Source organism: Medicago truncatula, chromosome 8, assembly GCF_003473485.1.
Source record: "Medicago truncatula cultivar Jemalong A17 chromosome 8, MtrunA17r5.0-ANR, whole genome shotgun sequence".
In the NCBI taxonomy this organism is placed as follows: Eukaryota; Viridiplantae; Streptophyta; class Magnoliopsida; order Fabales; family Fabaceae; genus Medicago; species Medicago truncatula.
Genome location: NC_053049.1, coordinates 46,527,598 through 46,543,310, shown reverse-complemented (window position 1 = coordinate 46,543,310; position 15,713 = coordinate 46,527,598). Strand labels below are relative to the sequence as shown.

At 32.3% G+C, this 15,713-nt stretch overlaps 3 protein-coding genes across 4 annotated transcripts; 2 read left to right on the top strand and 1 right to left on the bottom strand.

The window, feature by feature from the left end:
- Positions 1-4,758: 4,758 nt before the first annotated feature.
- LOC25502249 (serine/threonine-protein kinase STY13) lies at positions 4,759-8,960 on the top strand. The gene is made up of 3 exons (XM_013591819.3): positions 4,759-4,956; positions 5,708-6,690; positions 8,324-8,960. The coding sequence occupies exons 2-3, from the start codon at positions 5,786-5,788 to the stop codon at positions 8,661-8,663; spliced, it is 1,245 nt and encodes a 414-aa protein (XP_013447273.1). The 5' UTR covers positions 4,759-4,956; positions 5,708-5,785; the 3' UTR covers positions 8,664-8,960.
- A 420-nt stretch (positions 8,961-9,380) lies between these two features.
- LOC25502248 (probable methyltransferase PMT18) lies at positions 9,381-12,039 on the bottom strand. The gene is made up of 5 exons (XM_024772453.2): positions 11,346-12,039; positions 11,032-11,242; positions 10,564-10,861; positions 9,985-10,449; positions 9,381-9,898 (listed from the first exon to the last, which is right to left on the bottom strand). The coding sequence occupies exons 1-5, from the start codon at positions 12,030-12,032 to the stop codon at positions 9,670-9,672; spliced, it is 1,890 nt and encodes a 629-aa protein (XP_024628221.1). The 5' UTR covers positions 12,033-12,039; the 3' UTR covers positions 9,381-9,669.
- A 1,796-nt stretch (positions 12,040-13,835) lies between these two features.
- Positions 13,836-15,559, top strand: LOC25502247 (putative GEM-like protein 8). Of its 2 annotated transcripts, XM_013591815.3 has the most exons (4): positions 13,842-14,267; positions 14,334-14,423; positions 14,591-14,868; positions 15,132-15,559. In XM_013591815.3, the coding sequence occupies exons 1-4, from the start codon at positions 14,252-14,254 to the stop codon at positions 15,306-15,308; spliced, it is 561 nt and encodes a 186-aa protein (XP_013447269.1). In that variant the 5' UTR covers positions 13,842-14,251; the 3' UTR covers positions 15,309-15,559. The 2 variants fall into 2 exon arrangements, with proteins under 2 accessions (XP_013447268.1, XP_013447269.1); XM_013591814.3 differs by having other exon boundaries at positions 13,836-14,423.
- Positions 15,560-15,713: the final 154 nt, after the last annotated feature.

Genomic DNA, 15,713 nt, shown 5'->3' with positions numbered 1-15,713 from the left:
AAATAGAAAAGTTGTCAAAAAATTTCAAAACGTAGGTTATAAAAAAAATTTATAAAGGTCATTCGCCAAATTAGCATCATTCTCAATTTGTGGATTTTATATATGTTATTGGATGGGTCAGACTCAGAGTCAAACCAACAATAAGTTTCAAATAGCTCCTCCTAAATAAGTCTACTTGGGTTGTGGCATGAGAACGAACAGACCCATGAGAAAGATTGTTTAAGCAGCCCACGACAGAGAAGGACATAAACTAAGGTGAACAGCTAGCAAGGTTCGTGGCACAATAAGAAGGCGGATCAAGGTGAACAACCAACATGGCACGTGGCACAGGAGCATGTACATCAAAAGGTGAACAACCGACATGGCACGTGACTTATAGTTTACCATTAGAGGACAACAATTGTCCTCAAAGGACCATGATTGCCCTTTCAATGCAATTGTCTAGGCAAAGGTAAAGTGGCCTAAACCTTAGTCATCCACTGTAAATATCGTTCTAAAGTTTTAGGTCATGTATGTTTATTGTTCATATAGAAAATTGTATTTATTATTGTCTCTTTTGTTAGTAATTTTATACATTAAACTACAAGATAAAAAATGATATTAAGGGACCAAGCAATTCTTATTGCACCCTCAAAGGTTATGTCAAATCATGTTGTGATCGTAACAAAGGAGATGTAACTCTTTACAAGTGTATGAATCTCTTTCCATTAATGTTTTGTCACACAAAGTTGTTGACAAATCAAGATCTACAAGAATACTTGCAAAATGTTTAAATTTATTATTTGATGTTGCTCCATCTATTGATATAGAAGTGTCAAATTTGGGTGCAATTACAAGCAAAATTTTGGTTTCTAATATTCCCAATTTGAAATTGAGAATGCATTTTATTTTTAAAATTTGGGTTTAAATCTTTTTCTTCCCATAACAACAATCGAAGAGTTTTTAGTTTCAAGAAACATGATCTAATTGTCCAAACACTTCGCAAATATTTCATGTAAGATAAATTGAATTTGCAACACTCATTCTTTAAGGAAACAATCTTAATGGGTTTCATAGAGGAAAATGTTAACAAGTGTCATTAGGGCGTTGTTTAAGCAACTAAAAGTAGTAATTTTTGCATAGAAACTTATATAATTATTACTTTTACATGTATTTGACTTATGTTTTCAAGATAAAGTTTTTTTTAATGGATTCCTTAAACAATACCCTTAGGGCACTTGTGAGTACAACCCATTCATAAATTTAGTAACCTTAAAGCAAAATTCGTCAACCTCTCTGGGAGCTTCACCCTCAATAAGAATCATTGTTCCATATAGTCATTCTTACAACACTTTAAATATGCTTATAAGTAGAAAAATGGCAATTGAATTATATAAACATCACAAACATTGTACAATGTATGTGATAAGGTCTTGTTTTGTGGGGAAGCATAAAAAGTGATAACATAAGAAATTGCAGCAGGTTGTGGTAATTTATCAATGAAGAGTCAAGTGAAGAAAATATCATGTTCTCGTATCTCAACGATGTCAAGCAATGCAAACTCACGAAAGGTGAATCACAAATTCATACAAATGACATAGTGAACTAACCTAATAATTAAATCAATCTCTCGGTCTAGGAAAGAAATTTAAATGAACTTCGTCTGTCTTGTATTGTTTATCTAGTTATATTATCAATGAAGCGTTTATTTTTTTCTCATTGATACATTTTTAATCTTTGAATGCCAACTCAATCAACTACTTCACCAACCACTGGTAATAAGTACGGGAGACACAAGTACGGGACAAAAGTTTTTACTGTTTACCTGTATGCACAATTAACACAATTGAATAAGTGGTCGATTACATATAATATGTGGTTAACAATGTCATGTATTTGTACGGACAAGTAGGGTGTACCTTTTGAGCACGAGTAGGGCGTACCTTCAGTTAACAATGGATTTTATATATTTGTCAACAACATGGCCGTAGAAAAGGGAAAATATCAACGAGTAGTATAAGAACATTATGTAATAACCAATATAATCGTGTATATGTGAATAAGTAGGGCGCACCTTCTGAGTATGATTTGATTAGTCGTGACTAATTATATGGATCTCTGTTGGATAATTCTAGTTTGCTGTGATAATCGAAAGACTAAACAAGTGGGAGCTTGTATCTGGTTTAAACAAGCTCCTTGATACGTGGAACAATTTAGCAGTTATTTGATACTTAGTTGATGTTAAAGTCGGCGTAGCACATTAGTGCTTCTCAAATCCTGTTACCAAGCTAGTCGATTTTACAGCTTGACGTTGGGAGTATATTTTTTGCGGTGTGTCGTACTTTATGTAAATGTAAGCACTTCAGACACTCTTGATTCCTGGCGTAATGATTGGACTGTTATGATGACATGAATGTGCACTTTCATGCGGTTGATCCTCAAAGTAATTAAGTTGGGCCTTTCAGACCTGCACAAAGACATAGTATGTTAAGCAATACATGTCATTTTAGCATTTTTTTTTTATCATTTTTATATGTTACGACACCATTTATTATTTACTGATTGTTTCTATAAATTATTTTAGTTTTTCTTCCGCATGCCAGTAATAGAGATAATTTTCGAAAGTAATATCTTAATATGTCTTTAAGATTAATTACATTTTCTAACATATGCACATAGTGCCAAAGTGGCATAGATATATTTTGAGATAAATGTAGCAGTAATAAATTTTGATATTAAATATCTTTAATAATATATTAAAAAAATTATAAAAATTGATTATTCTGAAAATAATCGTCCAGACAAACTCAACAACATTATATATGCTATAATTTATTTTTATATATTGGTAAAAAAATATGATTAAAATATATTACGTGACACATTTTTAAAGTAAGTCATTTAAACTGGGACGGATGAAGTAATAAGTTTTGATGCATTTTTTTAAGCAACAAAAATATATTCTTTTTAATAAATAGTTTATTTATTTATGGGAAAATGGATAAACAATTAATTACTAAAGGAACTGTATTTTTATGGAAACTTGCGTTGTTATTACATTGAAAATAGATACTGTTATATTGAAATTTTTTATGATAAATTATAGTCAATATTTTTTAAAAATCGATATCCGACCTAATGACCGATTAATCAGAGGGTTCCAATCTCACTGTTCATTTGATGGGTGTCCATTTAAAGCGAGAGCAAAACTCTCTATATATTAGTCCATCAAAATTGGCATTGTAGAGATCGAACCCAAGACGAGCATACTCCAAAATTCCAAAGCCAACACCCTAGCTAAAGACCAGAGTAAATACATATTAACTACACTATCAATTTTTTTTTTTAAAAAAGGAAAATGTTAAAATATACTAAGGATCCAAATATAATAATTTTATTTTAAAAGTCGTGTATTCAAATTTTAAAAATACCCGTTTAATAAAAAATTTCTTAAAAATACAAAAACTTATTTTTTAAATACAATTTTATTTATTTTTAGTTTCTTAATGTGTACTCATACGACACGAGTTTGTATACTTAAAAAAGACATTATCAACTTTCATTTTTTTTTGCAAAAATTAATTTTTTTCATCCTAAAATAACCGAGTCATTTGAAAAAAAATTATCTCCAAAAAATCGATCCATTTTACTTTTCGATACAATATTAATTACTTTTTTCTTTCAATTACGACTCTAATTAATATTACTTTTATCACTTTTAAAAACATGAAAAAATTTACAATGAGGAATATCAACTTTTCTTTCATACTACTATTGAATTCAAAATTTACAATAAGGACATGAAGAAACATAATTGAGGTTAGGGTTATTAAGTCTTTACCCCCTTGTAATATAGGTCATTTATGGTTTTCTTCCTGTAATTTTTTTTTTGATTTACCCCCATAGACCAAACAAAAACCAATTTTTTTTTTTCAAGAATATTTCGTTTTTGTTTGGCCTATTAGGGGGGTAAATCAAAACAATTTTTTTACAAGGGAGTAATTCAAAAAAATATTTTACAGGGGTAAAACCGGAAATAACCTATATTACAGGGGATAAAGACCTGTTAACCTTGAGGTTAAACATTTATTTTAGCAAAAAGATGAAGGATGACGATAGGCCAGGTCATGGTACCGTACATATTTATGGTAAAATACCACATTATCATTGGGAAAAAGCAAAAAGGAGATGAACGGTGAGGATAAAGTAAGATAATGCACGCAAGAACAAAAATGAACGGTGACAATAGCGCAAGTAATGGTAGGTTTCGTTCAGAACAAAAAGTAAAAGGAAACGTTAGTAACAACGTAGAAACCAGGAACACAAAAAAAAAATGTGTGACTACGCGTATTAGTACACCTCCCTCTCCCTCTAACACTAAACCCAACTCAAGTATGTCGTGAAGAGTGCTTAAAATACGGAAAATTAGTAATAAAAAAACTTTTTTTAATTTAATAAATAAATGTGAAGACTTTAGAATGTTAGAAGTGAAAGAAAGAAAGAGACCCTAAACAAACGAAGTGTATTTGATCCGTTAAAAAATAAAATTTTATTACTATTTTTCTGCTATTCACAACACAACTTTTTATCAAAAATATAAATACTAAAATAAGTGTGTCATGTCGTGACTTGTTATTAATTGTTTTGTCTTGTGATGTTCTGTTCGGCATAAATAAAACGCATAAAAAATAAACAATAATTAATTATATTATTTAATTAAAAAGAAGGAAAAAAAGACGAAAAGAAATAGCAAAACGAAAAAAAGAAAGTCGTCAGTTTTCATTTTGTTGTTGTTGTTGTGTGGCTTCTTTGGTACGGGAGGAAGAAGAAGAACAACTCAACTCAACTCAACTCAACTCAACTCAACTCAATCTTGTTTATTTTCTCTTTCCCTTTTTCCATTCTTCTTCTTCGATCTCTTCTCTCTCTTTTCAATTTTCATCATCGGAACTAACTTCAATACTTAAGTCAACACAGGTACTCTTTCTTCTTTCACTTTTCAGATTTTAGGGTTTCTTCATTTCTTCACTTAATCTCTTCCTATTTCATGTAAGATCAGCAAAGATTTTCTTAATTTGTGCTTCAGATTTGATTTTCAAGCTCATCTAAAGAATTTCAAATTCTCGACTTCATTTACATTTTCTCCGTTTTTTTCTCTCTTCTGTCTTAATTTCGTTAATTCTCTTTCAATTTTGCTTCTTTTTCTATTTTATATGAGGGTTATGTTGCTACTCGACCTTATTACCTTTAATCAATCATTTTTAGTTTCACTTTTTTAATTTTAAACTTTAATTTTCATTTATTATTACACTTTGATTTGCTTACCTAATTGTTCTCTTTAATGTTTAAGTAAAGCAAGTTTTTTTTGTTTTTTTGTTGAGCAATTTGGTATAACAAGTTTTGTGTGTTTTTCCTTTTACTTTTTTTCAAAATCGTGCGTCATATGTATTTATTTCTTAGTTTTAGAAAGAAATGATGATGTTGGTTTACCATAAGCGTTTTTTTTTTTTTTTTTTTTTTTTGTTTTTTTTGTTTTTTGTGTTCTTAGAAGCTCTTTGTGCGTGTTTTGTCATAAACCTAAAGTATTATTGTTGGAAGCTCTCAAGTTTCAATTTTTTATTTTTTTATGGTTCATTCAAATGTTGGATTGCTGTTTGTTAACTTTGTTGCTGTGATTGAAATATGTAAAATCAAATGCTAATGTTTTGTACTGTTTTTTTTCTTCCAGGTGGTTGGTTTAGTTTGCAATCTCTGATGCTGAAGAAATAGCAAAGTTTGAAGGCTTTGCTATTCTGCGAGTGAAAAAATGTTGGACGGTGGCGCCAAGTTCCCCATAGATCTCAACAAGAATAATAACAACTTTTACGATTTCTCCCAAGGCTTTTACCACAAGCTTGGTGAGGGTACCAATATGTCAATCGACAGTGTCGGGAGCTTGCAAACAAGCAACGGTGGAGGATCGGTTGCAATGTCGATTGATAACAGCAGTGTTGGGTCCAATGATTCCCATACCCGCATGTTGGATCATCAAGGGTTGAAGAGGCGTGCCAATGATAACTATTCTGTTGCACACAGCGCCAATCGTCGGGGAAGAGTTACTCATGCATTGAGCGACGATGCTTTAGCTCAAGCTCTGATGGACAATAATTCTCCGACTGAGGGGCTTGAAAATTTTGAAGAGTGGACAATTGATTTGAGGAAGCTAAATATGGGTGAGGCTTTTGCTCAAGGAGCTTTTGGGAAACTCTACAGAGGTACTTACAACGGGGAGGATGTCGCTATCAAAATCTTGGAGAGACCTGAAAATGATACATCAAAGGCTCAGTTGATGGAACAGCAATTTCAACAGGAGGTTATGATGCTGGCTACCCTGAAGCATCCCAACATAGTTCGTTTCATAGGTGCATGCCGTAAACCTATGGTGTGGTGCATTGTTACTGAGTATGCTAAGGGTGGATCTGTTCGGCAGTTCTTAACCAAGCGCCAAAACCGATCAGTTCCCCTCAAACTAGCTGTCAAACAAGCTTTGGATGTTGCAAGAGGCATGGCATATGTTCATGGTCTGGGATTGATCCACAGGGACTTGAAATCCGACAACCTTTTGATTTTTGGTGACAAGTCAATCAAAATTGCCGACTTTGGAGTAGCTCGGATTGAGGTGCAAACTGAAGGAATGACTCCCGAGACTGGAACATACCGTTGGATGGCTCCGTAAGATTATCTTGTTTTCTTTTTCATTTGTTTGATATTAATTGATTTGATATGCGCTTTGGCTTCATGTTGCTGAAATCATGTTTTGGGTATGTTCTTTATTACCGTTAACTTTCCCAATGAAAAAATATATATTTATTGATGGAAAGATAGCTAAAATTCTAAGTGTTGGTAACAAACTATTGATCTGTAGACCTCGTAGGTCAACATCATGGTTCTTTAATCACAATTAGTTGTCTGTGATCCTGAACAGAAATGACACACTGCTGAAATAGGAATTGCGCTGCTTTCTTTTTGGGTTTGTTGATTGCTGTAGTATGGAGTATGGACCTGAACATGATTTCTATCTTTGCATATATCTGTAATTCAATTGTTATGTATAGACCTTTGAAGTTGCTTCCTTGTGATCTAGCACGGGATTAAATCTTGGAAATATCCTCTCAAATGATAGGCATGTCATATGGCTATATACATTGAACCCTCCTTAGTCCTCACAATGGTGCATGCTTTGTGCATTGACCACTTTTTTTATCATATAGCAACCAGCGTATGTCGTGTCTTAGGCTGAAGCCTCTCAGTATGCAGTCTGCAATGTCATAGCAGCATTATATGATATACTGTTATGATAGGTGCTTTTAAGACATGTTTTGGTACTTATTTTGGGCTCTTTTTTTCAAGATATTGGGATCCATTATTTAGTTTTTTTTTTATAGTTACCATGATGGATTATAGCAGAAAACTAGAAGACCGTTGAGTTGCAATAGCTTGATTCTTTTTCTGGAAATCTGGTAGAAGGAAGTGGAATCTTTTTCTTTTTTGAAACTGTTTTATAATAATTCTGTTAACTTTTCGTGAATCTTAGGCATGCCCACAGGGCTTGCAGGATTAAGAAAAGAACAATGTTTTAATGACTTGATTATATATGCTATGCTATGCTATTTTTTTTTTTTTTTGGAAGGTAAATGCTGTATTTTTGTGTTTAACATTTTACCCTTGGTAGCTTTTGGTAGTTAGGTTAGACCATGACCTTACCATGTGTTGCCTTCAAAAACTAAAATAAAACATGACATTAGGTTAAAAAAGCTGTACATTTTTTTCTCACTTTTGTTTTGTCAATGTCACATCACATACATGTTTATTTTGTTTGAATCACTTTGGTGTTCTTTAAAGAAGCATCATTCAGTAAATCTCCAATTCCTTGTTAGGCATTTAGAGTAATTGTAATGATGTTTAGGTTTAGTTATTTTTATTTTTTACCTTCTTTTTAGGGCTTTCTTCTAAGGATAACTTTACCATCTCCTTTTCTTTCTTATTTTATTGTTATACTATTTTTCTGTTGAATGAAAGATGTCTTTCTAGATCAAGCTCGCACCCAATATGACAATAACTGTTCGGATATTTATGCAATTAATTTGAGAACCCATGATTAAAATATACTCGGTTCATTTATGAGCTGTATATGATATAAATCTAGTCATGTCTGCATCAGTGCCTGCATGTTTTCATATGTTTCTGCTATCCCTAAAATCCAGTTGATGATGTATCATAATATTTATAAGCTAATTAGATTGAACTTTTTGAAATGCTGAAATTCATATCTGGTTATTGAGACGATGTTTCTTGATCTGTGCAGGGAGATGATCCAACATAGGCCTTACACACAGAAAGTGGATGTATATAGCTTTGGGATTGTTCTCTGGGAGCTCATCACTGGTATGCTTCCATTTCAGAACATGACAGCAGTACAGGCAGCATTTGCAGTTGTCAACAGAAATGTCCGCCCAATCTTGCCCAATGATTGTTTGCCTGTTCTCCGTGAAATCATGACTAGGTGCTGGGATCCCAACCCCGATGTTAGGCCACCATTTGCTGAAATTGTAGCAATGCTTGAAAGTGCTGAGATTGAGGTCATGACAACAGTTCGGAAGGCCAGATTCAGGTGCTGCATAACCCAACCAATGACAGCGGAGTGATCCTGTTAAAAAGCATATGAAAAAGAAAGTTATAAAACATAGACTGGAAAATATGGGGGCAAGATGAGACTCTGACTATATAATAGCTTTGTTTATTTGTGTGTTTTATTTCTTTCTTCTGAAGGAAAATTGAAAATATTATCTGAAGACCTTTTTATTTATTTGGTTTCTGTTTACCGAACCGTCTTTTGAATTAGTAAAGAGATGATGTATGTTATACTTGCATGTATTACAATTATGTATAGCTTCTGAGGGCAAGATGGATTTAACATCATTGTCGAAATCTTTTGTTATGTATGAAGGTTGGTTGCACTACAAATACCCCAGGGATATTGACATTCTCCTGGGGTTGGATGGCTGTCGGGCTTAAAAATTCGGATAGCAAACAAATTTCTTGAGTTGTCAAATTTGATCGCAGCCTTTTAATTACAAATTACAAAAGAAAAAGGCACGCTTTTTGTATTTAAAAAACTGACATTTTGTATCTTATATCTGCAGATAGATCGTATTGGTGCATTTGTACCAAAAAAAAAAAGATCGTATTGGTGCATAACTTCAAGATTTTTTTTGAAAGATGTTCAACAGCATAAATAAGTATTACATTAAATAAATACGTATCATTACAAAATAACAGAATATGGTAGATTTAATGGCAATGACTTGTGTCTATGAAATTTTGTTGACACCGTTGAGATCGAACATGAGATATTAATAGATAGATTGTAGCATGTGTTCTAAATCTAAACATGGACACTCCTGAGAATCGAACACGAGGAGGTATTAATAGAAGATTTCCGATTAGAGGTAATAAAATTAACATCAATTAATAATTGATGCATTAATGAAGTCATTCGTTGCCTTTTAAATACAAAATAGGCAATAAGAAGATTGAAATGTAAAATCAGTGAAACAAAACATGGAAAGAAAATTCAATCTCCAAGAGGGAAAACAAAAAAGTTTAAGTAGAAGAAGAACAGAGTTGCAATTGCAATAAAAAAAAAATCTATTAGTTGCTATTTTCTTTAGCTCCCCCAGTCCAATAAGTTTTTTCCGCAACAAGAATCTTTTCTGGGTTAAAGGGTCCACTTTCATGATCCATTATGTTGCTCTTCCACTTCATTGCATCAGTAACACTTTTAATCTTTGTGAGAAGCTCTACTCCTTCTCTGAATACCACTGTACCTTCTGGCCTCAAGATTCTATCCATCTCCAATAGTATAACAGTAATGTTGCACCTTTCATACATAACAATTAATTCAGTCAAAAACACATGATAACAATTAATTCAGTCAAAAACACATAATAATATGGAAATACCAACCTATCCTGATATATGCCAAATACACCAGCTGCATGTATGAGATCATAAGTTCTAGGGTAAGTTGAGAAAGCTTCACACCAATCATGGTAAGTCCCAATGAAACCTCTTTCAAAGATTGCACCAAGAGTATCATGAGCTGAATTTGAAGGAACAACATTCATAACCCAAACTGGAAATTTTAATAATGCTGCTGCAAATCCACCAAGGTAAGCATTCATATCAATAATGTTTCTATATCTTCCTTGAGCAATAGGAGTGATATGCTTGTAATGTGACATTCTGTCCTTCCATAATTCATTGTCCTTTTGAAATTTCTCTGCAGTGATGCTTGGTATTAAACCACTACTAATTCTAGGAGGTACTGCAAAGGCACGTCTTGGCCATTTTTCTAGTTCCCCTCCAGCTACTTTGCTTGGGCTGGTAACTTCTGGTAATGGAGTTATGCACTTTTCCATATTTTGGTACCTTTTTAAATGTAAATCAAACAGAGAAAAATGGTAAACAAAATATATCAAATTTTAAACATGCAAAGGGATCTTACCATATATCAACTGTAGAAATGATATAAAGAATACTTACCAAGCCATGTCAGGATTATCAGACTGGCAAATATGTGGTGTTTTAAAGACTTGTTTAGTTTGTACACATTCAAGGTGATTTTTAGGCTTTTGCCAAATGGAAAGGTCATCTTTCTCAACAACTTTCTTCCAACATATGCGTTTGGCAACTTCCTCTATGGAATCTTGCTCTTGCTTTAAATCCTCTTCAGTTCTTTCCCAGCCCCTCCAGTATTTCTTCCATCTAATAGGTGGGCCAGAAAGAATCCAATAACCACCTGGCCTAAGGACTCTATCCACTTCAATCAAATACATACCATCTGTGCCATGGAAATTTGCAAAGCTTTCATATTAGTTTATTACTTATGATTGGCATACGATTTTTTTTAACTCTTCTTTAAGAATAAGAGGATTTAAAATGTCTCTTAATTGCAAAATACTACCAAATTGTGTAGCAAATAAAAATAGTAGTAGAAGTGTGAATACCAACCATTTTTGTTCCATGGAATGAGGCAGCGAGAACAATGAGCCATATCAAAAGCCCTTGCTGGGTATGGTAGCCTTTGTGAAGCCATGATACCAATCATAGCAGGAACTCCTCTCTCCAATGCAAACTGTACCTGAGCTTCATGTGTATCTCTTGGTGCAAATGACATTGCTATTATGTCCCTTTTCAAAAGGTAGGCACCCCAACTTGCTACCTTTATAATTAGAAGATTCACATTAAGGTAATATAAAGTGTTAGCAACATATACATGATCCTAACATTTAATCAAGATAAAGTATATAGATGAATGAACTTACACCACACCCTGTATCAATTGCAGTTCTGATATTACCAGTAGTAAGAGGAATAAGCTCATTAATGTCATCAATATACGCATCAGCACCCCGAGGAAACATGGTACCTCCACCGGGGAATCGAAAACGATCGCCTTCAACTTGAATCCAATTTTGAACAGCTTTCTCAATGCTAAGCTCCTTGTGCGGAATATTATCATACCAAGCATAATCTCTACTTTGAGGCCATTTAAAAGGTGTCTTATATTTTGGAGGAGCAGGTATAAGACAATACAAAAGTTCTTCTTTTGTAGGACAATGTCTCTCCCTATATTTCAACATGTTTCTGTCAAATTTTCTACCTCTAGCTGGATCTTGACATGGAGTGTATTCACTATATGTCATGTCACATGGTGGAAACTCTTTTATCCCTCCAGAAGTACTTATTTCAAGTGAATGATGACTAGCAAAATCTAATTTCGAAGACGAAGAAGATGATGAAATTGAGGAAGAACTAGCTGTTGATCCAACATTACAATCTACTTTTGAGTATGCCTCAGATTGGTTAGTAGGTGTTGCTGTATTTTTCCATGCACCCATTACATAGGACAAAATACATAGACCACTTACACCTAAAATCCATGTGAGTCTATTTCTCTTGGATTCAAGCTGATTATAATGCTTTGGTGATCCATTGTAATCCTTGGGCATTTTTTAGCTCTGATCACAAATTTTCAAATACACAAATTCACATTAGATTAGAAAACATAACAAGTATATATTATTGCCACAAATTTGATGAAAGATTAACACATTGAAACCCACATCACATCAGTCAGCCCTTTGGACCGGCTATAGGACTAATCTTCAGTCCGGCTGATTGAGCATAATTTTATCTCTTTATTCTTAGCCCCCTCGATGTGGGCTAATTCAATAGGACATTGGTTGCGTAATTAGTTTCTTTTTTTGTTTATCAAATTAATGGTACAATAATTTGACATAGAAATATTATTACAACTAAATTATGGAAAAATATTGAAGTAATTAATATAATTCTTTTTTTTTAAAGGGAACAAAAGAGCATACCTAATATTTTATAGTGAAATTTAAAGTAGATATTCTACTCAATATTCCTCAAATAATTGGAGTTGTATTATTCTATTCTATTTGAACAACATAGATACAATTATACAAAGACAAGAGAAGAGATTGAACAATGTGATGATAATAACAAAGAAAGAAAAGGAAGGTGAATCTTACCAGAGATGGTAATTAAATATTGAGCAGAATAAAAGAATGTGACAATATTGATGAAGAAGAAAAAAGGATAAAAAGAATAATAGAAAGGTGATGTTTGTTTATTGCTATATTTTGCATATTGCTTAGTTCCCTAACTTCATGTTCATCCAGTGACATGAAGGAAGTTGTGGCTTAAAAAAAAATAGCGTTAAGTTGGATTTAGTCAAAAAAACTATTTTTTGTAAAGATGGTAAATTATTATGATCCTATAAAAGGAGATATTTGAGCCTCTAATTACTCTCCTTTCAACTGTTTCTAAAAGGTGTGTGACATTGCTTCTTCCCGTAATACTCGTATAAGTAACAGAGTCTATGTTCATTTAGTACCCAAAAATAAAGTCTATGTTCATACTATAATATATGACTACTACTAATTTTTAGTGAATAATTGAGTTTTTTTCTTCAATTAATCATATATTTTGGTCCTTTTCTTCTAGCATTCAAAAAATATTCAATGGGAAGAACTATTCAAATAAATATCAACAGACAACAATACTTAGCAATTATTGTCAAAAAAACAATACTTAGCAATTCTTTTTGTCTTTTGATAAAAAATATTTGGCAATTCTAAATAAGATCAAGAGATCCAAAAATCCTATTCTATGAAAAAATATTTGGCAATTCTAAAAAATATTTGGCAATTCTAAAAGTGGTTAATAATATTTTATGGTCCCTTCAAAAAACATATAGATTAATCAAATTTATGTTAAAAAGTGGTTAATAAAATAAGGAAATTGATTAACAAAGCAACCCAATTTTTATGCTACAAAAATCCTATTCTATGAAAAAAGTTTGGCAAAAAATAAAATAAAATCTGTCCACCATGTAAATATGAGAAACAATACAAAATATACTTTTTTGTATCCAAATGTATGTTCACATTTTTTCATGAGAGGCTAGAAACACATTATTTCCCACAATCTTTTATTGAGTTAAATTATGCAAGGGCACACACTTAAAAAATAGGTCCTATTTCTGGTGATGGAACCCTCATAAATTTTATCAAATAAAAGAATAAATAATATTAGAAAGTGTATTGAAAAGATAACGGTGTTAACATTTCATTGTATATATATATGCACACGTCAAAGTCAAAGTATTAGCCAACCTTTTTTGAAGAAAAAGTAGCCTCCACACACTCAAGAAAACACGTTTATAATTTTCCAAAATAGAAATTGCAACATATTTTAGATAGGCCATAATACAAGGCTTGGTAGTGTTTCTTCTTCTTCGTCATTTCTTAGAAGAAGGTGTGAAGAAAGTATATCAATGTTTTTGAGCTTGGTGGTATTAATTAAATCATGACTTATCGGAACAAGATAATAAAGATAAGCCATACTGATAATTAAACAACAATTTTATTAGTAAATCGTTACTCAGTTTATAGAGTACATATCGTAGGACCCTAATTAAATTTGTCTTTTTATGGAGGGAAGATTCTTACAAGTTACAAAAAAAAGCGCGTGGAATGAATTATATTTGGAAAAACCATCTCTATCTCTATCTTCTTCTTGTAAGTTTCATTTCATTGGACGGACAGCTAGCTGTTTGCAAGAATATAACTAGCAAATAAATATATTCATATACAAATTCATAAATCAGATTCCAGAAATAAGAAATTTCCTTCCACTGATGAATTCTTCTACGGGTAATAACATATACTCTTCTTCTCATACACAACCTTCAATTAATGTGGTTCTTCTTTTAACTGCAGCCAAAGAAACTACTGCAACTGCTAAAATGGAGCACAAGAAAGCAACAACCAGGAAAAACACAAGTTTTGCATGTAGGGTTCATCAACATGGTAAGTCACCTCTCTAAATATTTACCTCACATTAGTTATGTGTTCGTTGGTCTACTTGGATCTATAAATTTTAATGTACTACTTGATGTAACAATTCTCTAATAATCAATATTTTTTTAGGATCTTAAATTTTTGTGTTTAATCAAGTATATATAAATTCATTGCAGTAAAACTAGGTCCTAAACTATCAGAGACTCTGAAGGGTAAGTTGAGTTTGGGTGCAAGGATAATACAAGAAGGTGGGAGAGGGAACATTTTCAAGAATATTTTTGGTATGCAAGAAGGAGAGAAAGTGTTGAAGGCTTCACAATGTTACTTATACACAACAGCTGGTCCTATTGCTGGTGTTCTTTTCATCTCCACCCAAAAAGTTGCATTTTGTAGTGAAAGACCAATAACCTTCTCTTCTGCATCAACGGGAGAGTCGCGCAAGATACCGTACAAGGTACGTAATTATTAAGAGTCCCACATTGAATAGTTATATAACAAATAGTAATAGAGCTTATGAGTGGAGTTGATTTGCACTTAATATATAATTTGGTTTTTTACGATTGATTTAGGTTCAACTCAAATTTTAAGTGTAGTTAATCTTTATCGACCGACCTCAACTTTAACATATCAAATTAATACTACTAGTTTTTGTAATCACATTTGTTGTATTAACTGTTTTCATATCAAGGATTTGATTAGGTGCATTTTACTATGCAGGTTTTGATACCAATTGGGAAGATAAAAGAAGTCAATGAAGGGCAGAATGTGAATCAGGAAGAACAAAAGTATATAGAAATTGTTACTCACGATGATTCTGAATTTTGGTTTATGGGATTTTTACGATATGAGAAAGCTTTTAGGAATCTTCAAAAAGCCATTTCAATGTCCATTTAGCCCTACTACACATTGTATGATTTTTTATTTTTTTTTATGTTTGAGATGTACATAGGTCTTTGAAGTTCTATGTAAATGGGATTTTCAATGTCAAGTTAGTAGAATTATAGTTGTTTGTACTCTATAGTCTATTACTGCTAGTTGCTTCATTCCTTCACTTTCCTTGGTGATTATGAACACAAGATTAAGTTGTATGTCATGTAAAAACAAGAAAGGAAACCAAATGTATGTATAAAATTGTAAGACTGTAATAGCTAGCTATGTTATAAGACTGTAATAACAATTAAAAAAAAAAAAACTACGTTCAATTCTCATTGTAGGATTTCAATTGAAGTATTTAGGAACCAAAATTCATTCATTTACAATTTATCCCAATTGGAAAGAGAACAAAGAAACAATTTTCGA

Coding starts and splice junctions, on each gene's coding strand:
- LOC25502249 (XM_013591819.3), top strand. CDS start 5,786: ATGTTGGACGGTGGCGCCAAGTTCCCCATAGATCTCAACAAGAATAAT. Junction 6,691..8,323: donor ACATACCGTTGGATGGCTCC/GTAAGATTATCT, acceptor TGATCTGTGCAG/GGAGATGATCCAACATAGGC.
- LOC25502247 (XM_013591814.3), top strand. CDS start 14,252: ATGAATTCTTCTACGGGTAATAACATATACTCTTCTTCTCATACACAA. Junction 14,424..14,590: donor ATGTAGGGTTCATCAACATG/GTAAGTCACCTC, acceptor AATTCATTGCAG/TAAAACTAGGTCCTAAACTA. Junction 14,869..15,131: donor CGCGCAAGATACCGTACAAG/GTACGTAATTAT, acceptor TTTACTATGCAG/GTTTTGATACCAATTGGGAA.
- LOC25502248 (XM_024772453.2), bottom strand. CDS start 12,032: ATGCCCAAGGATTACAATGGATCACCAAAGCATTATAATCAGCTTGAA. Junction 10,862..11,031: donor CATTCCATGGAACAAAAATG/GTTGGTATTCAC, acceptor TCCATGGCACAG/ATGGTATGTATTTGATTGAA. Junction 9,899..9,984: donor TTTGGCATATATCAGGATAG/GTTGGTATTTCC, acceptor TATGTATGAAAG/GTGCAACATTACTGTTATAC.